This window comes from Dama dama, chromosome 22 (assembly GCF_033118175.1).
Source record: "Dama dama isolate Ldn47 chromosome 22, ASM3311817v1, whole genome shotgun sequence".
NCBI lineage: Eukaryota > Metazoa > Chordata > Mammalia > Artiodactyla > Cervidae > Dama > Dama dama.
This window is the reverse complement of record NC_083702.1, coordinates 54967213-54995178: the sequence shown is the minus strand read 5'-3', so window position 1 is coordinate 54995178 and position 27966 is coordinate 54967213. Positions and strand designations below refer to the sequence as shown.

The 27966-nt window shown below is 36.2% G+C and overlaps 1 protein-coding gene across 5 annotated transcripts in view; it reads right to left on the bottom strand.

Moving 5' to 3' along the window:
- The window catches only part of ANKS1B (ankyrin repeat and sterile alpha motif domain containing 1B), a 1085637-nt gene that overhangs the window by 924519 nt on the left and 133152 nt on the right, over window positions 1–27966 (bottom strand). For all 5 annotated transcript variants that reach the window (XM_061125565.1, XM_061125567.1, XM_061125569.1 and 2 more), the window contains exons 2-4: window positions 17097–17177; window positions 6521–6677; window positions 895–1191 (exon numbers count right to left, since the gene is read on the bottom strand). In XM_061125565.1, coding sequence (XP_060981548.1) covers window positions 895–1191; window positions 6521–6677; window positions 17097–17177 — 535 coding nt within the window. The remainder of the gene's footprint in view (window positions 1–894; window positions 1192–6520; window positions 6678–17096; window positions 17178–27966) is intronic.

Sequence of the window (27966 nt, the reverse complement as noted above, 5' to 3'; positions counted from 1 at the left end):
CTCTCGCTAGCATCCATCTTGGCTGAGTGATGCGTGTGCCAACAGGAACGACTTTGAATTAGAATGATTGGCCAAAGACCACCCGGAAACTAATCCCATCCCCATAAAACCCAAGACTGTGAGCCACGCAGCAGAGCAGTTCTCCTGGGTTCCCTTACCTACTGCTCTCCACCCAGGTGCCCTTTCCCAATAAAATCTCTTGCTTTGTCAGCATGTGTCTCCTCGGACAATTCATTTCCGAGTATTAGACAAGAGCCCAGTTTCGGGCCCTGGAAGGGGTCCCCCTTCCTGCAACAGAAAGAGGCCTGGACTTTAATCAGTAAGTCTTAATTCACATTCTGGGTTTATGAGCTATGTGTCCTTAGGCAAGTTTATTAGTCTTTGAATCTGATTCCTCATCTCTGTACTGGAACTTAATAGCTCTCAATCCCACAAGATAGCTGTGAGATTTAGATTCTAAATGTGTCAACATATTAAACACAAAGTACATACTCAAAAATTAAAGTCAATTTCATTTCTTTCTTTCATTCACTCAATTTTAGACTGAATTCCTGGTGTATGTCAAGCTGTGTGCTAGATACTGGAATAAAGGAAACAATTACTAAGAAGACCACACATAACTGCCATCTAGTAATAATTTTTCACGTGGAAAGCCCTCAAGTTAGAATGAGGTTAGAGAGTAGGGCTTATATCCCTTCATATTTCCCAAGAGTGTGGCAGGATACTTTGAATTTAGTAGTTAGAAAAATACATGTGGACCATTTGCCTGATTTTAAAATGTTAGTATTTCTTCCTGTAAATTTAACATGTAATTAAGGTGTAAATTTTAACATCTGATCTCAAAGCAAAGCAAAAACACCACTGTTTTGGGAGCACGGCGACAAGAAGACTCACTTGACAGCTGACGTCCATCCCCGCCTCCAGCAGCACTTGAACGACTGCCTTGTGACCATTGCGCGCAGCAAGGTGCAGTGGTGTATGCTTTCGGGTGTTGCAGCTCATTAAGTTAGGGTGTGCACTGATGATCATTTTGACCACCCTAAGCCGTCCATAGAGGGCTGCCAGGTCCAGAGGCGTTTCCAGCTTGCTGTTTCTGATGGTAGGATCGGTGAGTTCTTCCAGGAGAACAGCCACTACCTCTGAGTGTCCGTACTGAGCTGCACAATGTAGGGCAGTTTCATTTTCATTGTTCTGTTAAGACAAAGACAGACAGTGCAAGTTTTCAGAAATTCAATTTGTTATGAAAACCTAAATATAGTATTTTAAAACCTGAGGGTTCTAGAGAGCAAGGGAGGATGTCATCATCTCAGTCACCATCATAGCTAACACTAGGTGCAGAGCACACACCGTTGCATTTCATGTGTGCTTACTTATTTAATCCTCATTGTTGGCCTGTGTGTGTGCTCAGTCATGTCAGACTCTTTGTGACCCATGGGTTATAGACCACCACGCTCCTCTGTCCATAGGATTTTTCAGGCAAGAACACTGGAGTGGGTTGCTATTTCCTCCTCAAGGGGATCTTTCCAAGCCAGGGATTGAGCTCGTTTCTCCTGCAAGTATCCTGCATTGCAGCTGGATCTTTACCACTGAGCCACTGGAGAAGCCCGTAATCCTCACTAGGAGATAAATAGTATTGCCATTGTTCCCATTTTACAGATGAGGAAACTGAGGTAATGTATAGTTGAATAAGTAGCTGTTACACAGCCTTATACAGCCATTTAGTATTGGAGCCAGGATTTGAACCTAAATAGCTAGACCCAAAGTTGGTACCTTTAATAACATCTTCTGCAGCAACTGTTGTGACTACCATTTACTCAGTGTCTAAAAACTTTACATATATTGTCTCCCTTAACCCTTATAAATGATCCTACAAGACTAATATTAACATCTCCACTTCATGGGTGAGGAAACTAAAATACAAAAAGACTAAATTACATGTCCATGGAGAATCAGGATCTTTTGGAACCTGTATCATAAGAATCCAAAACCTATTTATGCTTTTTCCATTGTACCACACTGCCTACCATGTTTTTCTACACTGTCAAGGAAGAAAAACAGAAAAGTAATGATCTGAAAGCAGACTTTCTATGGATTTTGCCCAAAAGAACACTAATTGAGTTGAAATAGGAAGTAGTTGCTTAGACAGCTGTTCTAAGCATTCAAACCCAAACAAATGTTATTGTAACTCAGTCTTGCTCTGGATAATAAAACAATGCAGGTAAGTAAGCTGAGAGTAGAGAGTAGATTTGAAAACTTAAAAAGAGGATGACAAGGGGGAAAAAAGTTTCTTACTATTTTACTTTCCAAAAAATATCAGGAGAGGGCCTTTGAAGGCCAAACTCAGATGAAAAACATACTCTTTAAAGACAGTCAACAAAAAGTTATGATCTGATAGATGGGGAATCCAGAGGGAGATATTGTTTTTTCTAGCATTTTGAGGATGCCATTCCTATTCTTAGTTTAAATGTGTCACCATAGTCTTCTTCCTCACAGAGACTTAGAACATGAGGCTTACTTACACTCCCTGATTTTATTATCTGGTCAAGTTTTATAAACACGATTTAAAAATCAATCTTATTACTTTAAACCATGAAAATGATATAGAAATATGCCTCCTGACTGAACCAAATTTCCCATTGGTTGAAAAGAGATTACTTCTCATTTTTAAAAATACAGCACCTCTTTGAGGAATAGAAAAGTGAATTATGAAACAAATCCTCAAAGACCTCTCTACCTTGCAAAGGCCTTAGCCTAGGAAATTATAAGTGCAAAACTGAAATTTTCTATTAACTCCAATTATCACTATTCAGATCTCAAAAAAAAAATATTTCAATCATTCCAGACTTAGGAGAAAATGTTCATAGAGTTTATCCATAATATCTAAGATATACTTGGTTTGTCACATCAGTGAAGACCACAATTGTGGTATCTTTAGAGAAACCACGGTTGTATACTCATATACATAATCACTAGTGGTCTAAAAAACTCCAATTTGAAATAAATAGGCTGCAATAACATACTAATTAATAATTGTCAGTATATCTACACTCTGTTGTTGTTCAGTCACAAAGTCATGTCCAACTCTTTGCAACCCCATGGACTGAAGCATGCCAGGTTTCCCTGTCCTTCACTATTTCCCAGAGACTGCTCAAACTCATGTCCATTGAGTCAGTGATGCCATCCAACCATCTCATCCTCTGTCGTCCCCTTCTCCTCCTGCCCTCAATCTTTCCCAGCATCAGGGCCTTTTCCAGTGAATCAGCTCTTCGCATCAGGTGGCCAAAATATTGGAGTTTCAGCTTCAGATCAGTCCTTCCAATGAATACTCAGGGTTGATTTCCTTTAGGATTGACTGGTTTGATCTCTTTGCAGTCCAAGGGATTCTTAAGTCTTCTCCAGCACCACAGATTGAAAGTATCAATTCTTCAGATGTCTACATTAAACATTCTTAAACTGTTTTGAATTTCTTCTTCTTTATCAGATAAGTGTTCTCTAAAAAATTAGGACAATTCCAGACAATGGGTGGCAGTATGAAACTGGCTTTACAAACGCTATTTACCAAAGGCCTTACTTCAAAGTAACACTAATGGAAACTATCTAATAATAGTTGGATTTGAAGTTTTGGTGAATGCAAAGTTTGAAGTTTTGGTGAATATACTTTTTAGAAAAGGTTCCTCTGGTTTTTGTCCTAATGCAAAAATAAAGAGAAAAAGAAGAGAAGGTGGAAGAAAAGAAAAGATGGAAGAAAGACAGGAGGGAAGTGAATATACAAAGAAATATAAATTGAAAACATACATAACAGAAAAAGAAATAATAAATGAAGTGACAAAAGACAGGAAAGATGTGGCAATTATAAAAACAATAATTAGGGCAGAGTCCACTTTGTTTTCAAAATTATTTCACTCTAAATTGACCACTAATTCTAGGGCAGCATAAAATGGTGACCCAGGTTGAAGTGCTAACATGTATTTATTAGCAACAGTAAATCATTCCATCTCTCTGGACCTATCTTACTATAAAATTAGAATATTACCTTCCCTATAACCTTAGAATACAACTAATAAAGGTGATAACATATAGGAAAATGCCTTATAAACTTAAAATATTAAAACATAAGTTAGAATTATTTTGAAAGAAAGCTGTATAATAAACCAAAGTTAGCATTCAGAAATCAGAATGAAGCCCTGATGATTATGCATAATTTTAACATCATAACATAATGTATCACTGGTTATAAGCTTGGGCTTTGGATCAGAAAAACCTGAGTTCAAGTACTAATTGCATTTCTTAGCAGCTGGGATATCAAGAAGTTACTTAGTCTTTCTAAGGTGGTTTCCTCATATATGAAGCAGGAACAGTAAGTAATACCTACCTCATTAGGCAATGGTAGAGCTTAGAAAGATAATGTAGATGAAGTACTATGCACAATGCCTGACATATTAAGCACTTCATAAGTGTTAGGGTCTATGATGTAAAACCAGTGCACTATTGTGGGCAGCTCTGAAATCATAGAGATCTGAGTCCAAGTCTCAGTTTAAGTCACTCAGTAATGTGTGAACTTACATGTGTTACTTAGCTTTACTGAGCCTGATTTCCTGTCTATAAAATGGAAGTGATAACAATCACTTCAGAGAATTGCAAGAATTAATTAAATAACATATTGCAGCTTAAACTGCCCAGTTATCATAAGTCTCAGTTAATGTTCACTATCATTTTCATTCCTGCCCTCTATTGCTTAAATACATAAAGGTATATAATTAATTAGTATACTTCTGTCCCATTTGGGGAGGGCATAGGAAATAAAGCTAAAATCAAAATTTACCTATGAAAACAAAATTCCTACATCAGAAACTTTTAGAAGAAATAACATTTAATGAGAGATCTATGTCAGTACTAAAGGAGTATGCACATAATAACAAACAAAAAATATGTAAAAAAAATGGCATTAAAAATCTCAAAAAATTTCTACTCATTTATAATAGAAACCACAACATAAAGTAACAGAATTGAAAAAAGAATTTTGAAGTCCAATCTCCTCAAAAAAAATTTTTTTATATTTAAATTGATATATTCAACATCACAGAAAATAACAGTTTCTCTACGCTATTTAAAATCTTCAACATTCAAATGTAAATGTTGGTTAGGGTTAGGGTTTTTTTCCTTATTTTCATGTCATTTAAAAAATATTGTTTGTAGAAACTAATACTCCATTGTTTCACCTTGGTTTGTTTTTCCATCTTATTACTTTAGGTTTGCTTTGGGCATTCAGTTTTAAGAATAACCACCAGATGGCTCATCCCACGAATGATCTTTTAACTTGGTTTTCTGAGGAACAGGCAGCATTCTCATAAATTTCCTTTTTAGAATGATAAATAAAGACAGCCATACCCATCATTTCATAAAGATTTGAATTCACTATTCTCATAAAAATATTCTGCATTTTGTAACATGAAAACATAGACATTTTATTGTGATATATATTAACAAGACATTTTTCCAATTAATAAAACATTTTTCCTGATTAGTTCTTTACACAACTACATTTTGATGTAATAAAAATATTATATTTTCTTCCCTTTGCTGTATACAGCTAGCAAGTATTCATTTTTAATCTGAATTTCAGTCAAGTGTCTGCAAAGTCTGTACCCATATGAACAATATGCTAATTGTACTATATTAGCCATGTTTGCCCTAGAGCAAACTGGACAGCGGCCAACCTGCAGCTTAATACCCTGTTTGTAATTCAATTGTTGGGCTGCACGCTGGTTTTCGAATATAGTTTTACAAAATGGGAACAGTAGGGGGCATGCAGAGCTCATTTGTTATCACACTGTACTAGAGGACTGTATTTTACTTTCTGGAATGTGTGGTCTTATTTATTTAGAACAATGAGAATGGCATTATTTTTAAATATATGCATTAAGTGTAACATGAATGCTATGTAGTTGCAAATATTTTGACTATCTGTCAGTTTCATCCTGCTGCTGTGTTTTACTGAACTTACTCTAGGCAAACGTGTGTGTGTGTACAGGAAATTTTTAATTTAATATGTGTCTAGCAACTGTATACATTGTATTTGCATTTTAATTCACAAAATAGCACTTAATGTAAAAGTGCAATGTAAATGGTAAAGTCTTATGCAAATGACAGCTATCATCATTGTTCTAGCATCTAAAATTTTATAAGAAAAGCTACTTTTACATTATGAATGTAAATTCTGTTCTATCTTTAAATATTCAATAATTATAAAATGGATTCTCATGTAAGACAGGCAAAAATACTAGAACTACCTCTTTTATGTGGGATTTTCTTATTAACAAATATCTTTACAAATGTGCAACTTAGTGCCAATGTACCTATAAACAAATGTCAAAGAAGTTTTCAAATATCTCCTTTAGCAAATTCAGCAGTAGGAGGATCTTTGGCAGGGTAAAGACAGAAATAATCAGTTTTTCAGTGTGGCTTTGACTTCACAAAACTCTCAAAAATCACAGCATGAGCAAATACTTGACAAATGCACCTGTTCATTGACCCTGGAATGTGATGGTCCATGATGAATAAGAATCTTCACAATTTCCACATCTCCTTTCCAGGCAGCCAGGTGAATAGGAAAATAACCTTTGTTGTCTGCTACATTTGTTGAGGCCTCATATTGAAGCAGTTTGAGAACTATGTCCCTAAGAAGGAAAAGAAAAATACAACAGAAGAAAATATGCTGAACAATACGGCTACTATTAGACAGATAATCATAAAAGTATATTAGTTACTGACTGGAAATTTAGAGTTATCATTCAGGTACTGAGACATACAATTGGGTTTAAGAGTTTGCCTATTCAACATTTGGCTATTTCACTTACCTGGAAAAAACTACCACCACACACACACACACACACACACACACACACAGACAGCATTCATTGACTGACCCATGCAAGTACTAGAGATCTTTTGGGCAGAATTTATCTAATTTTATTAACTGAACAAATTTAGTAAAATAACTTAAAAGTATACCTCTTCACATCTTTTTTAAAAACAGAGTATTCCCAGATAACTTATATCTGAGATTTAGTCTGGAGGAAGAGTTGAGGTGCAAGCAAACACCCTGTTTACGAACAAAAAGTTATCATCCTGCTAAAAGACATTCAGGAAATTATACATTATTCTGATAGAGAACTGGAATAAAGTATTGAAGAGTCATATAAAAGAGAAAGCGGCACAGTAGGAGAGACCCTGAAAGGTTGAAAAAAAATTAATAACTTTCAGCCATGGCACAGAACATACTTTGAATGTGTGTTGTTTATACTTGTATACTCTTTCACTTTCCTCCTCCAAGTCTAAGAAATTATTTTAAGAGGGAAATTCATTTATGAGACAAGTTCTATCACTGACACAATTATTCTAATGATAAGATTTCAGAGAAAAATAAACCTCATTTTAACTTTTCTAAAAATAGTATTATTTTATAAGCCCTGAATTTAAAGGACTTAAATGTAAAGTACCAGTTATGCAAGTGAAAATATTAGTTGCTCAGTCGTGTCTGACTCTTTGCGACACCATGGGCTGTAGCCCACAAGGCTCCTCTGCCCATAGAATTTTCCAGGCAAGAATACTGGAGTGGATTGCCATTCCCTTCTCCAGGGGATCTTTCCAACCCAGGGATAGCGATCGAACACAGAGATCGAACCCAGGTTTTGCATTACAGGCAGATTCCTTACCATATGAGCCACCAAGAAATCCCAGCTATGCAAACTACCAATAATATGACCGCTAGAGTATCGATTAGTCTTCCTTTTCTCCTTTGCTGTGGAAAATAATAATAATAGTGCCTATTGCTCAACACTGGTAAGAACATTAAATGAGAACATAAAAGAGAAGTCATTCAATGAATAGTAAAACACTATACAAATATTAGTTCTTGCCCCAAGTAAAAATAAAATTCTTTAAAAGTAAAACTGCTTCCTTCAAGTCACCTTTGGAAAAAACAGTTTGAAAATCAGAAGGAAATCTGAAGTTTGCCCAGTTTCTATGCTTCTTCTCATCTCTCCACCACTAAGAGTTGTTATATAAGCTCTTCCATTCTCAGATAGGTAACTTACAAAGTGGTGAAAAGGATTCAGTATTTGAGAATAACAAAAGCAGTGAAGAATCAGAATATCTGGTTTGAAGTCTTAACTCTCTAATACTTAGTAACTTGGTGTGTGTGTGTGCGCCTGTGTGTGCTCAATTGCTTCAGTTGTGTCTCTTTTTTTTAATTAATTAATTTACTTTAATTGGAGGCTAATTTCTCACAATACTGTAGTGGTTTTTGCCATACACTGATATGAATCAGCCACGGGTGTACATGTGTTTCCCATCCTGAACCCCCCTCCCACCTCCCCATCATCCCATCCCTCAGGGTCATCCCACTGCACCAGCCCTGAGCACACTGTCTCATGCATCTAACCTGGACTGGCGATCTATTTCGCATATGGTAATATACATGTTTCAATACTATTCTCTCAAATCATCCCACCCTCGCCTTCTCCTATAGAATCCAAAAGTCTGTTCTTCATCTGTGTGTCTTTTGCTGTCTCGCATATAGGGTTATCGTTACCATCTTTCTAAATTTCATATATATGCATTAATATACTGTATTGGTATTTTTCTTTCTGACTTACTTCACTCTGTATAATAAGCTCTAGTTTCATCCACCTCATTAGAACTGATTCAAATGCATTCTTTTTAATGGCTGAGTAATATTCCATTGTGTGTATGTACCACAGCTTTCTTATCCATTTGTATGCCAATGGACATTTAGGTTGATTCCATGTCCTAGCTGTTGTAAACAGTGCTGCAATGAACACTGGGGTACATGTGTCTCTCTCAATTCTGGTTTCCTTGGTGTGTATGCCCAGCAGTGGGAGTGGTGGGTCGTATGGCAGTTCTATTTCCAGTTTTTTAAGGCATCTCCACACTGTTCTCCATAGCGGCTGTACTAGTTTGCATTCCCACCAACAGTGTAAGAAGGTTCCCTTTTCTCCGCACCCTCTCCAGCATTTATTGTTTGTAGACCTTTTGATAGCAGCCATTCTGACCAGCATGAGATGGTACCTCATTGAGGTTTTGATTTGCATTTCTCTGATAATGAGTGATGTTGAGCATCTTTTCATGTGTTTGTTAGCCATCTGTATGTCTTCTTTGGAGAAATGTTTGTCTAGTTCTTTGGCCCATTTTTTGATTGGGTCATTTATTTTTCTGAAATTGAGCTGCAGGAGTTGCTTGTATATTTTTGAGATTAATTCTTTGTCAGTTGCTTTATTTGCTATTATTTTCTCCCATTTGGAAGGCTGTCTTTTCACCTTACTTATAGTTTCCTTTGTTGTGCAAAAGCTTTTAAGTTTAATTAGGTCCCATTTGTTTATTTTTTATTTTATTTCCATTACTCTGGGAGGTGGGTAATAGATGATCCTGCTGTGATTTATGTCAGAGAGTGTTTTGCCTATGTTTTCCTCTAGGAGTTTTATAGTTTCTGGTCTTACATTTAGATCTTTAATCCATTTTGAGTTTATTTTTGTGTATGGTATTAGAAAGTGTTCTAGTTTCATTCTTCCACTGCTGGTTGACCAGCTTTCCCAGCACCACTTGTTGAAGAGATTGTCTTTTCTCCATTGTATATTCTTGCCTCCTTTGTCAAAGATAAGGTGTCCATAGGTGCGTGGATTTATCTCTGGGCTTTCTACTTGTTCCATTGATCTACATGTCTGTCTTTGTGCCAGTACCATGCTGTCTTGATGACTGTGGCTTTGTAGTATAGTCTGACATCAGGCATGTTGATTCCTCCAGTTCCATTCTTCTTTCTCAAGATTGCTTGGCTATTCAACTTTTTTTGTTTTTTGTATTTCCATACAAATTATGAAATTATTTGTTCTAGTTCTCTGAAAAATACCATTGGGAGCTTGATAGGGATTGCACTGAATCTACAGATTGCTTTGGGTAATACACTCATTTTCACTAGATTGATTCTTCTGATCCATGAACATGGTGTATTTCTCCATCTATTTGGGTCATCTTTGATTTCTTTCATCAGTGTTCTATAGTTGTAACCCTACAGACGGTAGCCTGTCAGGCTCCTCTGTCCATGGGATTCTCCAGGCGAAGATACTGGAGTGGGTTGCCATGCCCTCCCCCAGGGGATCTTCCCCATCCAGGGATCAAAGCTGTGTCCTGTGCAGCTCCTGCATTGCAGGCAGATTCTTTACCAACCTTGGACAATTCAAACAACCTCTGTCTCTCTTTCAGACACTGTTAAAATGGAATTTAGAGATTACATATAGCTGCTGGTCTAAAAGAGTTGTGGTATGAATCAAATGGGAAACGAATATTACTGTAAAACTGTATACAATCAAAAACTATTCTTAAAGCTGTTTGCTACAATGTCAAACAATTTTTGCCTTCTCTTTTCTTTAACTGAAATATATCAGTATTAAATAAAGGTAAAATAACACCAAAGGAAGCACTGTTAATTACCTGGGAGTGATCAGTAGAATTTATCCTACAAAAAAAAAAAAAAAAAGCCTTCTCCAAATACATATATTAAAAAGAGGAAATTATGTGAAGGGTTTTAATTTCATTCTTCATGCCTAAGCAAATCAAAAAGAATTCTGAAACTTCTAAAACATTTCCTTTCTAAGAGGAAAATTTGATGGAGTCATCAATACTATTTTCTTTTACTCTCAAACCATTCAGATTCTCATTTGTTCTTGGGCTTAATTTTTGCTGACATTTTCAAATAATGTGTGTGATATGCATTTATTATCAGGAAGAATTACGATATGGTGAAAAAACTGACCATCTTACTAATTATTTGTATTGTGTAAGTTACTACCACCTAATATCTAAATCAGAAAAGAATAATCTTCATGTTTATAAAATTGTCTTTGGTGAACACCAAGATTCTAAATAAATACTATTATTTATATTTAAGTTTTTAAGCTATTTTATTAAATATTCTATAAAATTTATTTTTTAATTTAAATTTATTTAAAAATCTTTTTTCTTATTCAGAGACACCAGTTAATGAACTGGGTGAACTCAGATTTCTAATATAAAAACATATTTTTGAAATATAAAGTTATATCTTTGATCAAATGAGTGTCTATTGGTCTCACTGAAATTTAAGCAAAATATTAATCAATAAAGTATCATTAATTTTTCTTATGATGTATCCATGTATACCACAGGTAATATGTATTATACAGGCCTTTTTCATCCAGGCTTATCAAGAACAAATTAAATTTCAGGTACTTTCTTTAATGTCTAAACAAGAAGAGTAGTTGTTTTTGGTTTGGGGGGTAGTTGGTTTTGGGGAGGGATATAATTGAAATATAACATGATTTTAGTTTCAAGTGTACAACATAATGATCTGATACATGTATCAATTGGAAACTGATCACCATGATGAGCCTAGTTAACGCCTCTTTTTTACTTTTAAGCTGTATCTTATATCTTCCAAAAGTATCATGAATATGCTGACTGTGCTTGGTTATCTGGCATGAAATATTAAGTTATATTGATGAAAACTGTCTATAAGCTAGCAAGCAGAAAATACCTATACATTAAACATAAAGTGATAATCTTTCTTACAGCATTTGACAAAAAATTCTCCAAAACACTAAAATAAATGTAATTGATGAGATCACAGAAAAAATAATTCCATTTCCCAGGAACAAAACAAAATACCCAATTAAGTTTAACGATAATTCAGTTTAAATCACTGCAACATTTTGCAGCTTGAGGTTAAAAATATAAGTTCAGGTAAAATAGGAATTCTAAAAGTATTGATTTTTGCTATCATGTTTAATTTGTTTCATTTTTTGATAGACATAAATAATACTTCTGATTAGTATGAAATGTCTTTTAAGAAGTTCAGTATACATTCTAAGCAAAATTAAATTAACTGGGAAGATTCAACATTCAAATTTCTTTACCTCAACAGCAAGTTTCCCTATAGTTAACCAAAGAAATTTATTTTATTTCATCTTCCTGTGTTTGTTGCTAAGTCAAAGAATTTTGAAATAAATGCAAATCATCTTCATATGGATGCAATAAACTAATGACATAAAAATTATCCATTAATAAACTAATGAAATTCTCAAAGTCATTAAGGCCCTTTTGATTTCAGACTTTCTTGAAGATTTTATTTCTCCTTTTTGGAAATAAAGTTGCAAATATGCTCAACATGGTCAGAAGACTTTAGGACAAGAAACTGCATTTTCTAACTGGAGCTCCTTTATATACTGAATTCACGCTCATAGGTTTATTTCCAGATAGAGTGAATAAAGTCAAATTTTAACTAGTTAATATTTTAACCCAAGAAAGAAGCAATCAACCAAAGATATTTGTAGTTGATTCAAAGAGCAACTTCATGGACTAGATTATATAAATTTTTAGAGGAAGTGCCCTTCTTTCATTAGAAAGTCTATTCTGAGCAAATCAAAGGTATAGCAGATAGTTTACTATCTAGAGTCTAGATTCAATTTGAGATACGATCTTGATTATAGATAATGGAGGATTATCTATAATTGGATCCTTGTCTAGGATTCAAGCATTAATATTTCAAGAATCAAAAGCAAGAACAGAAAATAACCCCACACATATCAAATAACATGCATATCTCAAAGATACAATAACAATTTAGTACTGACATTTTCCAAAACAGCATCCAAGAATCACAATGTACCCAACATAGTTTAATGAGATGAAACTTAACAAGAAAATAAAACCAGCAATTTTCTAAGAAGAGAGAAATCAGAATGAAATATGAACATACAAATTTAGTAAAACTTCATAGAGATTATTAAAATAATAAGATTATTATTTTAAAAGACAAAAGAGCAAAGAAAAGAAGGAAAGAGGAAGAGAGCGAAAGAGGAGAGAAGAAAGGAGGGAGTAAGAAAAGGGAGGAGGAAGTGGAGGAAAGGAGAGAGGAAGTTGGCTATTTCAGAAGAAATTGCTATTGCTATTCAGAAGAGAATTAATTAAGGCAATAAAATTTGCAAAATAAATATATGAGAGAGACAATGAATCCCCCATATTTTAAAAAGAAAATGAAGAAAAGATAAAGAAAAGATCTCTAGCCTATCTATTGAAATAATTCATTTACAATCATTGCCAGTTAAATTTATTCTACTGACTGTGCTTTTTCTATCATTTAAAAGTAACAATTTTCTCATCTGTAATTACACATGACTCAGGAAATCACCAAGAGTACAATTTCTACTGTGTCCTGATTTGGCTAAGTGGAGATGAATTTTTCATTGTGAAATAATGTATTTCAGGTATATAAAATGTTGTTCCATTTGTGGGCTAACTAGCAGTGATAAACAAGACTCTCAATAAAACATACAAAATAGTGAGGATACAGTCTTAATTTGCAGTGTGAAGGCCATAGATTATATATTGGAGGAAAGGGGAAAGCATGTGCCCAAACCAAATGAATAAACTATAAGAATCTGTAACATTTCTTCTAGCTCTATAATTCCATGAACTTCCCTGGTGGCTCAGTCTGTAAAGAAACCGCCTGCAATGCAGGAGACCCAGGTTCAATTCCTGGGCCGGGAAGATCCCCTGGAGGAGGGAATGGCAAACCATTCCAGTATTCTTGCCTGGAGAATCCCATGGACAGAGGAGCCTGGTGGGTTACAGACCATGGGGTCCAAAGAGTTGGACATGACTGAGCAACTAACACTTTCAGCCTAGAAACCATGTTTATGAAAACAATCTAAAGTTGATGGATACAACAGCAGCAGGAACAAGGATAGAAATGAAGTGTTTCTATGCTGACTGCTAAGGCTTGCTCGGGAGGAATATAGCGCAATGTTTCATTACCTACTTGAAGTGAGAATACCAAGGGTAAAGAAAAGGAAAACCATTGTCCTCTGGCTCTGAGGTATATTCTATGACAAGTTTTTATTCTACAAATATCTTTTCTTATGGCAATATTTAAATGAGCATTCCGTGAGAATATACTACTTGATGATAATGGGAAGCAGCCAGAAATACATAATGTAACAGAGAAAAACCAACAAGAAACTAAGACACTGATGTGCATACAGTCACAGAGGGATATAATGTAAATTACAGGTAAAAGTATACACTCAGACTCTAGATACAGCCCCACCTTAATGATTAAGTGGCCACTAGGTCACTTATCCAGCATGGTCTTGTTTCTCCATCTATAAAATAAAAGAAGTAATGAAGGTAGGATAGAATAAATGATCTCTAACTTTAAAAGTCCTTGATAATTTAAATAATTTAAAATCAAGAATTCTTTCTAGATGAAAATCCAAATTTCAGAACTGTAACATCATAATACCTAACTGAGCCATAAATAACAAAATATTATATCATAAAATGTTATAATTAGAAGGAATATGGTGTATTCAGTACATTTGAACTGAGGCATAAAGAGGTTAATTAAATGGCTCAAGGTCACCTAACTGGCAGGGAGGAAGAGATGGGATTAGAATTTTCCCACTTTTTTCCAATACCCATGATGACACTAAGTAAAATCTTTCTTTTCTGGGAAAGTAAGAGGAAGGGAATGCCATCTGAGTGGTTTAAAAAAAAAAAAGAAAGAAAGCAAAAAAATTAAAAGAAAAATGATACCTTTAGATGGAAGCAAAGCAGAGATATATAATCCTCAGAGAACATCTGCAATTAAAGCTCTTAAAAGAAAGATAGTCAGATCCCCATCTCTTTATGAGAAGCTTAATGACTGCTATTTAATTCATCTAAATTATCCTCACTTTGTACACTGCCGATAAAACTAAAAATTGTGCAAGAGGCCTCAGAGAAATATATCTCAGTGGTTAGAACTTCATAGGATGTCACATATAAACCAAAAACGTTTACTTAAAACTTCACTGAAAACCAAGAAAGGGACATTTGGGTACAATACTGTTTTGAGAAATAATGCCAAGCTGAGGTAGAACAAGAAAAGTTGTATAGCTCAAACAGTCAAGCCCAAGATCTTCCGTCCATTATACTTGATAGCTTGTCTTCCCAGCTGGGACTGAAATATGGTTCCACCAGAGCCACTGAATCCACAACTAAGATGGCCAGAGAAGTCGACTTGGGCTGATTTAATCGACTTCCCTCCTGATGACTCAGGTATGAAGAAGAATAAATAGCAATTCCTTTAAAAGGTTCAGATGGCAAGGATCTGGACACATTTTCCACTCTAGAGAAGGGTAGCAATATAGCTGAAAAAGACTCGGCAAAATAAAAAGTTCTAAGTTTGATGGTATAAGGTGACATTATATAGAATAAGGACTGGATGAAAAAAATTTAATTTGGGAATCCCAATACTAAGGATCTAAGTGATGAAACATTAAGTTTATGATATTTTACATAATTCAAAGATTCTTCAAACAGGATGATAATGTTCAGTTTATGCAATAAGTTTTAAGGTAAACATGTCATAATGATAAATAATGACAAAAATGGTAAGGTCCTTGTATGAGAGCTTTAATGCCATGAAGTGTAATCAAGTATAACTAACTCCTTTGTGTCTCAGTTCACAGAATGAAAGAAATGTTAAATGCAAAATTAAAAGATAACTAGCAGTAATTTTATTGGAGAAGGAAATGGCAGCCCACTCCAGCATTCTTGCCTGGAGAATCCCAGCGACGGGGGAGCCTGGTGGGCTGCCGTCTGATGTGACTTAGCAGCAGCAGCAGTAATTTTGGAGGCTTTCTGGGTGGCTCAGTGGTAAAAGAATCCGCTTGCAATGCAGGAGACACAGGTTTGATCCCTGGGTCAGGAAGAACCCCTGGAGAAGGGAATGGCAACCCACTCCAGTGTTCTTGCCTGGGAAATCCCATGGACAGAGGAGCCTGGTGGGCTATGGTCCATAGGGTTGTAAACAGGCAGACACGACTTAGCGACTTAGCATACTATACTAATTTTAAGGCAGTAATTACCATATTTAAAACAACTGAAGTGAAATGAAATGATCCAGATCTGAAAAGACTACCTTGAATCATTAAAGCAAAGGAAAAACAGATAGGAGGGGAGACACACGAACAAGGTCACCTTTCTTCTGATGAAGGACGACAGAACATTTGACTCATTCAGAGGACTCCTCACACTTTGTCACTAAACCATTAGGTTTCCTGGCTAAAACACTGTCAACAAAATAGTGTTGATGGTTATACATTTTTTCACTCTCCACATCGTAGACTATCACATTATTTGAAATATAATTCCACAGGTTAAAGAGGTTTAAAACCTGAGAGACCATCCATGAACGACAAAGAGAAAGCATTTTAGCTTAGTTTGAGGATTTCAAAGAGGTTTGTGGAAGTGGCCATGGCTTATAAGAGCAAGACTCTACTAAAAGAGTTCATTCTTAGTGAATAACCCTATAATTTGTGAAGACACCCCAGAAAGTAGGGAGGCATCATTAAGTGGTTTATCCCATCAGTCCCTAATCTTTTTGGCACCAGGGACTGGTTTTGTAAAAGACAATTTTTCCACGGAGCCAGGGAGTGGCGAGAAGGGTGGTTTGGGGATGATTCTCACAAGAAGCATGCAACCTAGATCCCTTACATGCACAGTTCACAGTAGGGTTCACGCTCCTATGAGAATCTAATGAATGTCACTGACCTAACAGGAGGCAGAGTTTAGGCATTAATGCGAGTGATGGGGAGAGTTTGTAAATACAGACAAGCTTTGCTCACCCTCCTGCCTCTCGCCTCCTGCTGTGCAGCCTGCTTCCTAACAGGCCATGGACCAGTACCCCTCTGTGGTCCAGGGTTTGGGAACCCCTGGTTTATCCCATTCCCATGCCGAATGTACACATGACTAACATGGTCCTGGCACGTCTTCCATTTTCCCTGGGTGATCTTTGACTTGATCTGCACTCTGTGCCTACTCATCCTCAGCAACATTCCTACCACTTTCAACATGTCAAGTGTTGAACACCTGGTGCTTCTCCAAATTCATCTAAGCCCAGGGGACTCGCGGCAACCTGAGACAGGAACCATCAGACATCATTAACTTCATCACATGTAACTAAATACACACAGATTCCAGTCCAAATAAGTGGCACTTACTTATGTCCATTTAAGGCTGCATGGTGTAAAGCCGTGTAGCCCGAACTGTCTGTGCAGTTCACGTTGGGGCCTCGCCAGATGCTGCAAATAAAGCACAGGCACACAGTTAACAGGGGGCAGAACTGTGCTTTGCAAAACAGAAGGAAGCCTGTTAGTCTCACAGTCGGCAGCATGTTTCATATGAGGATTTTACTCATGTAGAAAACAACTGCCACCTTTCCTGCACTCCCCTCAGAACAATATTTTTATTCATTTATTTGACACAGAGAAATTATCAGTGAATATAGCTACCATTAGAAATTATTAGCAAATGCAGACCCCCTGGTATACTTTAAATCTGGACCCCAAAATTCCCTGTCACTTTTGGTCATAGGGCTTCCCGGGTGGCTCAGAGGTTGAAGTGTCTGCCTGCAATGCGGGAGACCTGGGTTCAATCCCTGGGTTGGGAAGATCCCCTGGAGAAGGAAATGGCAACCCACTCCAGTATTCTTGCCTGGAAAATCCCATGGACAGAGGAGCCTGGTGGGCTACAGTTCACAGGGTCGCAAAGAGTCGGACACGACTGAGTGACTTAATATCGGTCATTACTTAAATATTGGATTCAATTAACATTCAACTGTTACATTCTTTACCAAGAAGAAACATTTAATTCACCTGCCTCCTCCTTCAACACACTCATTCTGAGATGGCAGTGGTTTACATAAGTTATATTTTTGCATACAGAAAAAATATAAACACTTCTTGCTGTTCCATTGCTACCAAGAGAATATAAAACATATTTCACCCTTGAAAATAGAATTAGATTTGATTATCACAAACCATAAAAAGGCTCTAGTAATTTTGAATTTATTTTGCTATACAATATATTTTGAAGATAACATATAAGAAAGAATCCACTTTATCCTTGATCACTACAATTATAGAAACTATAGTTTAAAAAAATAGGCATGGAAAGACAGTTTTCCAAAAGTAAATCTCCCCAAAAAACTATCTGATGTTATCAAAGCCATCAAAACTAACATATAATGACAAACTAGTTCATGTATTCACAAAATATTTATTGTGTACCAATTATATGTCACATATTAAGCTAAGTACTGACAGTACACAGTCATAATTCAAGGTCCTTCTTTACTAGAGCAGAGTCTAATGGAGAAGAGAGACACATAAACTAACAAGTACAGACCAGTAAGATCATCAAGGTGTCAGAGAGCACACAAGCGTCTTTGAGAAGAGAATAATGGCTAAATATTCCAAACGAGAGGTCACAACTCACTTAAACTAAATTGAGACAATGAAAATGAGTAGAATGTTCTTATTCGACAGTTATAAAAAGTCAAACCAATAAGATACAGGGATCAACTGAAGGAAGGAGAAACTACAAGAGTTAGCACAGAATCACTCAAATTAAATGTCTAAATGACTGAAAGGAAAATGACATGAACTAAGATATGAAAAGAAGGCAAATCTGCTGGAGGAAGACAGTGCAGATGGAAAGCAAACAATGACTTCAGGCTTGGAGACATTGAATTTCAAGTATTGAAATTGAATTTCTGACATACTTATGTAAAAGTAAGGATCTCCAGAAAACTATGAAAATATCTAGTTAGAAGCATGATTCTTAAGTTAGACAACCTGATTTCAAAAACCTGGCTCCATTACTTGCTGGGGGTAGCCCTGGATAAAGTATTTAACCTCTCTGAAGTATTTAATTCTTTGTCTGCAAAATAGAGATGATGATAATAGTACTACTACCTTAAAATGTTGTGAGGATCAAATGAATCAGTACTTATAAAGCACTTAGGGCATTGGTGGGAATGCAAAACTAGTACAGCCACTATGGAGAACAGTGTGGACATGCCTTAAAAAACTGGAAATAGAACTGCCATATGACCCAGCAATCCCGCTCCTGGGCATACACACCGAGGAAACCAGATCTGAAAGAGACACGTGCACCCCAATGTTCATCACAGCACTGTTTATAATTTCCAGGACATGGAAGCAACCTAGATGCCCATCACCGACAAATGGATAAGAAAGCTGTGGTACATATACACTATGGAATATTACTCAGCCATTAAAAAGAATTCATTTGAATCAGTTCTAATGAGATGGATGAAACTGGAGCCCATTATACATAGTGAAGTAAGCCAGAAAGATAAAGACCAATACAGTATACTAACGCATATATATGGAATTTAGAAAGATGGTAACGATAACCCTATATGCAAAACAGAAAAAGAGACAGAGATGTACAGAACAGACTTTGGGACTCTGGGAGAAGGCGAGGGTGGGATGATCTGAGAGAATAGCACTGAAACAAGTATACTATCAAGGGTGAAACAGATCACCAGCCCAGGTTGGATGCATGAGACAAGTGCTCAGGGCTGGTGCACTGGGAAGACCCAGAGGGATGGGATGGAGAGGGAAGCAGGAGGGGGGATCGGGATGGGGAACACATGTAAATCCATGGCTGATTCATGTCAATGTATGGCAAAAACCACTACAATATTGTAAAGTAATTAGCCTACAACTAATAAAAATAAATAAAAAAGAAAAAAAAGAGAAAAAAAAAATAAAGCACTTAGGGCAGTAGTTGAACATAGAACTAGCATCTATTATATTTGTTATGTTTGTTCAAAAAACTGTTAGAAGATAAAACCAAGGTAGTGCTTGATTTCAGACTCTTTAAGAGAGGCCATCAGCTGGGCATGGTGGCATGCATCTCAGCTACTCAGGAGGCTGAGGCTGGAGAACTGCTTGAACCCAGGAGTTCTGGGCTGCGGTGCACTATGCCAATTGGGTGTCCACACTAAGTTCAGTATCAATACGGTGAACTCCGAGGAGAGAGGTCATCAGGCTCAAATACCTCAGAGGAAAATCTGTATATGAAGGCAAGGTGAAACCTTCTCTCAAATGTTGATATTAGCCAAAATATCAATCCCTAGATGAAAAAAAAAGAAATCAAACCTAAGTTGGGTAGATAGTTCCAAGTTCAAAACAACTCAAAATCTGAAAACCTCCCAGCCCTTACTGAAATGGTCAGAGAACCTATATGAAAGTATATTGTGAGGAAAAAAAGAAAGAAAAAAAAATATGGGACCAACAATAGAATCATGGATAATTAACAATACTTTAGGGTCCAGCATGGGTAAAAAGTTACATGCAGAACACTGAGAGTTGTCCAAGAGTAAATAAAACCAAGAGAAAGCATTATACAATTTAAAACAGGAAACTGTTCCCCCCCCAAAAAAAGTGAGATAAGAATCAAACTATTTGGTAATAAAGAAGGTCTTGAGGAAATTACTGACCAAATATAACTAGTCAATTGTAAGATTTTAACTTTATCTTTATCTTAACTTCATTTCAATCCAGAGGTTTATTTTCTTTAGTGGTAGTTTACCTCCTAAGAATAAAAAAAGTGACAATTAAACCAGGAAAGTTATAAAATATGCATGTGTTTTACAATTTCATTAAGATTGTTAGACTTTTAACAATCTTTTTTTTTTCTAAATCAATCCTTGAAGCATTTTTAGTCTCCTATTATGTTCTTAAAACTTTTATACCTTTGTTTCTCTTGCTAATTTACCCATCTTGCCCTATTAATTTCCACCTTTGTGCCTTTACTCATGCCCTTCTACCAACCTATGATAGATTTTCTAACAAAGCATATCTTACCACTCTTCAAAAGCCTAGATCAAGATTCACCTGTTCCAATAATTTTTCTCTAAATATTGAATACAACAGTTATTTAACAAATATATGCTAAGTTATAAATCAAATAATTGATTATTTTAATGAATAAATAAGCCACAGGTAAAAAACAAGTGTTAAAACAAATGCAACGTACTCATTTAAAATAATGTGAAATCCAAAAAAATAATAATAATAATAATTCAAGAAGCAAAAGAACAAAAAAGCAGAAGAAAGAAATGAGGAAGATTTGATACAAATACAAGCGAAACTGTTAGATGATAGATTTAACCATATCAATGACAAAAATAACCACATCAACAATTACAATAACTATTAATTGTTTAATCATCCCAGTTTAAAAAAATATCATCAGACTGGGTTAAAGAAAGTAAGACCCAACTGTATGCTCACTACAAGAAATTAGCTTTAAACATAGAGATACATAGGGCTTCCCTGATACCTCAGTTGGTAAAGAATCTGCCTGCAAGGCAAGAAACCCCTGTTCAATTCCTGGGAACCAGAGATCAAATTGCAACATCTGCAGGATCATTGAAAAAGCAAGAGAGTTCCAGAAAAACATCAACTTTTGCTTTATTGACTATGCCAAAGCCTTTGACTGTGTGGATCACAACAAATTGTGGAAAATTCTTAAAGAAAAGGGAATACCAGACCATCTGACCTGCCTCTTGAGAAATCTGTATGCAGGACAAGAAGCAACAGTTAGAACCGGACATGGAACAACAGACTGGTTCCAAATCAGGAAAGAAGTACATTAAGGCTGTATATTGTCACACTGCTTATTTAACTTATATGCAGAGTATGTTATGCAAAATGCCAGGCTGGATGAAGCACAAGCTGGAATCAAGATTGTCGGGAGAGTTATCAGTAACCTCAGATATGCAGATGACACCACCCTTATGGTGGAAAGTGAAGACGAACTAAACAGCCTCTTGATGAAAGTGAAAGAAGAGAGTGAAAAAGTTGGCTTAAAGCTCAACATTCAGAAAACTAAGATCATGGCATCTGGTGCCATCATTTCATGGCAAATAGATGGGGAAACAATGGAGACAGTGACAGACTTTATTTTGTGGGCTCCAAAATCACTGCAGATGGTGACTGCAGCCATGAAATTAAAAGATGCTTCCTCCTTGGAAGAAAAGTTATGACCAACCTACACAGCATATTAAAAAGCAGAGACATTACTTTGCCAAGAAAAGTCCATCTAGTCAAATCTGTGGTTTTTCCAGTAGTCATGTATGGATGTGAGAGTTGGAGTATAAAAAAAGCTGAGCGCTGAAGAATTGATGCTTTTGAACTGTGGTGTTGGAGAAGACTCTTGAGAGTCCCTTGGACTGCAAGGAGATCCAACCAGTCCATCCTAAAGGAAATCAGTCCTGAATATTCATTGGAAGGACTGATGCTGAAGCTGAAACTCCAATACTTTGGCCACCTGATGTGAAGAGTTGACTCATTGGAAAATACCCTGATGCTGGGAAAGATTGAGGGCAGGAGGAGAAGGGGATGACAGAGGGTGAGATGGTTGGATGGCATCACCGACTCAATGGACATGGGTTTGCGTGGACTCTGGGAGTTGATGATGGACAGGGAGGCCTGGCCTGCTGCGGTTCATGGGGTCGCAAAGAGTCAGACATGACTGAGTGACTGAACTGAACTGAACTGAACTGAATAGATCAGAGAGAGGTTCTAAATTGATGATCTCAGCTTCCACTTTGAAAAACAGAGTATATTACCCCAAAGTAAGCAGAAGAAAGGAAAACAATGAAATAAAAAACAGGCTAACAATAGAAAAAATCAAGAAATCAAAAAGTGATTTTTTACAAAATATGCTATAAATTTTAAAATCTATAGGTAAACATAAAAATAGAAGATATAAATTATCAAATTAGGAGCAGAGAAGTAGTATGACTACATATTCTAAAGACAGGAACAGAAGGAGAATAATTTTTAGTAACATTGTATCAACAAATTAGAAAACTTAGATGAAATGGGCAAGCTTCCTGAAAACCACCAAACTAATCTTTTTATTTATTTTTTTTTCTTTTTTTTTTTTTATTATTATTATTATTATTTTTTTTTGGTCATACATTGATATGAATCAGCCATAGATTTACACATATTCCCCATCCCGATCCCCCCTCCCACCTCCCTCTCCACCCGATTCCTCTGGGTCTTCCCAGTGCACCAGGTCCGAGCACTTGTCTCATGCATCCCACCTGGGCTGGCGATCTGTTTCACCATAGATAGTATACATGCTGTTCTTTTGAAATATCCCACCCTCACATTCTCCCACAGAGTTCAAAAGTCTGTTCTGTATTTCTGTGCCTCTTTTTCTGTTTTGCATATAGGGTTATCGTTACCATCTTTCTAAATTCCATATATATGTGTTAGTATGCTGTAATGTTCTTTATCTTTCTGGCTTACTTCACTCTGTATAAGGGGCTCCAGCTTCATCCATCTCATTAGGACTGATTCAAATGAATTCTTTTTAACAGCTGAGTAACATTCCATGGTGTATATGTACCACAGCTTCCTTATCCATTCATCTGCTGATGGGCATCTAGGTTGCTTCCATGTCCTGGCTATTATAAACAGTGCTGCGATGAACATTGGGGTGCACGTGTCTCTTTCAGATCTGGTTTCCTCAGTGTGTATGCCCAGAAGTGGGATTGCTGGGTCATATGGCAGTTCTATTTCCAGTTTTTTAAGAAATCTCCACACTGTTTTCCATAGCAGCTGTACTAGTTTGCATTCCCACCAACAGTGTAAGAGGGTTCCCTTTTCTCCACACCCTCTCCAGCATTTATTGCTTGGAGACTTTTGGATAGCAGCCATCCTGACTGGCGTGTAATGGTACCTCATTGTGGTTTTGATTTGCATTTCTCTAATAATGAGTGATGTTGAGCATCTTTTCATGTGTTTGTTAGCCATCTGTATGTCTTCTTTGGAGAAATGTCTGTTTAGTTCTTTGGCCCATTTTTTGATTGGGTCATTTATTTTTCTGGAATTGAGCTGCAGGAGTTGCTTGTATATTTTTGAGATTAATCCTTTGTCTGTTTCTTCATTTGCTATTATTTTCTCCCAATCTGAGGGCTGTCTTTTCACCTTACTTATAGTTTCCTTTGTAGTGCAAAAGCTTTTAAGTTTCATTAGGTCCCATTTGTTTAGTTTTGCTTTTATTTCCAATATTCTGGGAGGTGGGTCATAGAGGATCTTGCTGTGAATTATGTCGGAGAGTGTTTTGCCTATGTTCTCCTCTAGGAGTTTTATAGTTTCTGGTCTTACATTTAGATCTTTAATCCATTTTGAGTTTATTTTTGTGTATGGTGTTAGAAAGTGTTCTAGTTTCATTCTTTTACAAGTGGTTGACCAGTTTTCCCAGCACCACTTGTTAAAGAGGTTGTCTTTTTTCCATTGTATATCCTTGCCTCCTTTGTCAAAGATAAGGTGTCCATAGGTCGGTGGATTTATCTCTGGGCTTTCTATTCTGTTCCATTGATCTATATTTCTGTCTTTGTGCCAGTACCATACTGTCTTGATGACTGTGGCTTTGTAGTAGAGTCTGAAGTCAGGCAGGTTGATTCCTCCAGTTCCATTCTTCTTTCTCAAGATTACTTTGGCTATTCGAGGTTTTTTGTATTTCCATACAAATTGTGAAATTCTTTGGTCTAGTTCTGTGAAAAATACCGTTGGTAACCTGATAGGGATTGCATTGAATCTATAGACTGCTTTGGGTAGAATAGACATTTTGACAATATTTATTCTTCCAGTCCATGAACACTGTAGGTTTCTCCATCTGTTTGTGTCCTCTTTGATTTCTTTCATCAGTGTTTTATAGTTTTCTATGTATAGGTCTTTTGTTTCTTTAGGTAGATATACTCCTAAGTATTTTATTCTTTTTGTTGCAATGGTGAATAGTATTGCTTCTTTAATTTCTCTTTCTGTTTTTTCATTGTTAGTATATAGGAATGCAAGGGATTTCTCTGTGTTAATTTTATATCCTGCAACTTTACTATATTCATTGATTAGCTCTAGTAATTTTCTGGTAGAGTCTTTAGGGTTTTCTATGTAGAGGATCATGTCATCTGCAAACAGTGAGAGTTTCACTTCTTCTTTTCCTATCTGGATTCCTTCTACTTCTTTTTCTGCTCTGATTGCTGTGGCCAGAACTTCCAACACTATGTTGAATAGTAGTGGTGAGAGTGGGCACCCTTGTCTTGTTCCTGATTTCAGGGGAAATGCTTTCAATTTTTCACCATTGAGGGTGATGCTTGCTGTGGGTTTGTCATATATAGCTTTTATTATGTTGCGGTATGTTCCTTCTATTCCTGCTTTTTGGAGAGTTTTAATCATAAATGAGTGTTGAATTTTGTCAAAGGCTTTCTCTGCATCTATTGAGATAATCATATGGTTTTTATCTTTCAATTTGTTAATGTGGTGTATTACATTGATTGATTTGCGGATATTAAAGAATCCTTGCATTCCTGGGATAAAGCCCACTTGGTCATGGTGTATGATTTTTTTAATATGTTGTTGGATTCTGTTTGCTAGAATTTTGTTAAGGATTTTTGCATCTATGTTCATCAGTGATATTGGCCTGTAGTTTTCTTTTTTTGTGACATCTTTGTCTGGTTTTGGAATTAGGGTGATGGTGGCCTCATAGAATGAGTTTGGAAGCTTACCTTCCTCTGCAATTTTCTGGAAGAGTTTAAGTAAGATAGGTGTTAGCTCTTCTCTAAATTTTTGGTAGAATTCAGCTGTGAAGCCATCTGGTCCTGGGCTTTTGTTTGCTGAAAGATTTTTGATTACAGTTTCGATTTCCTTGCTTGTGATGGGTCTGTTAAGATCTTCTATTTCTTCCTGGTTCAGTTTTGGAAAGTTATACTTTTCTAAGAATTTGTCCATTTCTTCCAAGTTGTCCATTTTATTGGCATAGAGCTGCTGGTAGTAGTCTCTTATGAGCCTTTGTATTTCAGTGTTGTCTGTTGTGATCTCTCCATTTTCATTTCTAATTTTGTTAATTTGGTTCTTCTCTCTTTGTTTCTTAATGAGTCTTGCTAATGGTTTGTCAATTTTGTTTATTTTTTCAAAAATCCAGCTTTTAGCTTTGTTGATTTTTGCTATGGTCTCTTTAGTTTCTTTTGCATTTATTTCTGTCCTGATTTTTAAGATTTCTTTCCTTCTGCTAACCCTGGGGTTCTTCATTTCTTCCTTCTCTAGTTGCTTTAGGTGTAGAGTTAGGTTATTTATTTGGTTTTTTTCTTGTTTCTTGATGTAAGCCTGTAATGCTATGAACCTTCCCCTTAGCACTGCTTTTACAGTGTCCCATAGGTTTTGGGTTGTTGTGTTTTCATTTTCATTCATTTCTATACATATTTTGATTTCTTTTTTGATTTCTTCTATGATTTGTTGGTTATTCAGAAGCGTGTTATTTAGCCTCCATATGTTTGAATTTTTAACAATTTCTTTCCTGTAATCGAGATCTAATCTTACTGCACTGTGGTCACAAAAGATGACTGGAATGATTTCAATTTTTTTGAATTTTCCAAGACCAGATTTATGGCCCAGGATGTGATCTATTCTGGAGAAGGTTCCGTGTGCACTTGAGAAAAAGGTGAAGTTGATTGTTTTGGGGTGAAATGTCCTATAGATATCAATTAGGTCTAGCTGGTCCATTGCGTCATTTAAGGTTTGTGTTTCCTTTTTAATTTTCTGTTTAGTTGATCTATCCATAGTTGTGAGTGGGGTATTAAAGTCTCCCACTATTATTGTGTTACTATTAATTTCCTCTTTCATACTCGTTAGTGTTTGCCGCACATATTGCGGTGCTCCTATGTTGGGTGCATATATATTTATAATCGTTATATCTTCTTCTTGGATTGATCCTTTGATCATTATATAGTGTCCTTCTTTGTCTCTTTTCACATCCTTTGTTTGAAAGTCTATTTTATCTGATATGAGTATTGTGACTCCTGCTTTCTTTTGGTCTCCGTTTGCATGAAATATTTTTTTCCAGCCCTTCACTTTTAGTCTGTATGTGTCTCTTGCTTTGAGGTGGGTCTCTTGTAGACAGCATATATAGGGGTCTTGTTTTTGTATCCATTCAGCCAATCTTTGTCTTTTGGTTGGGGCATTCAACCCATTTACATTTAGGGTAATTATTGATAGGTGTGGTCCCGTTGCCATTTACTTTGTTGTTTTGGGTTCACGTTTATACAACCTTTCTGCATTTCCTGTCTAGAGAAGATCCTTTAGCATTTGTTGAAGAGCTGGTTTGGTGGTGCTGAATTCTCTCAGCTTTTGCTTATCTGTAAAGCTTTTGAATTCTCCTTCATATCTGAATGAGATCCTTGCTGGATACAGTAATCTAGGTTGTAGGTTATTCTCTTTCATTACTTTCAGTACGTCCTGCCATTCCCTTCTGGCCTGGAGGGTTTCTATTGAGAGATCAGCTGTTATCCTTATGGGGATCCCTTTGTGTGTTATTTGTAGTTTCTCCCTTGTTGCTTTTAATATTTGTTCTTTGTGTTTGATCTTTGTTAATTTGATTAATATGTGTCTTGGGGTGTTTCGCCTTGGGTTTATCCTGTTTGGGACTCTCTGGGCTTCTTGGACTTGGGTGGCTATTTCCTTCCCCATTTTAGGGAAGTTTTCAGCTATTATCTCCTCGAGTATTTTCTCATGGCCTTTCTGTCTTCTTCTTCTGGAATTCCTATGATTCGAATGTTGGGGCATTTCACATTGTCCCAGAGGTCCCTGAGGTTGTCCTCATTTCTTTTGATCCTTTTTTCTTTTTTCCTCTCTGCTTCATTTATTTCCACCATTTTATCTTCTATCTCACTTATCCTATCTTCTGCTTCCGTTAGTCTACTCTTGGTTCCCTCCAAAGTGTTTTTGATCTCATTCATTGCATTATTCATTTGTAATTGAGTCTTTTTTATTTCTTCTAGGTCTTTATTAAACATTTCTTGTATCTTTTCAATCTTTGTCTCCAGGCTATTTATCTGTAACTCCATTTTGTTTTCAAGATTTTGGATCATTTTTATTATCATTATTCTAAATTCTTTTTCAGGTAGATTCCCTATCTCCTCCTCTTTCGTTTGACTTGGTGGGCATTTTTCATGTTCCTTTACCTGTTGGGTATTTCTTTGCCTCT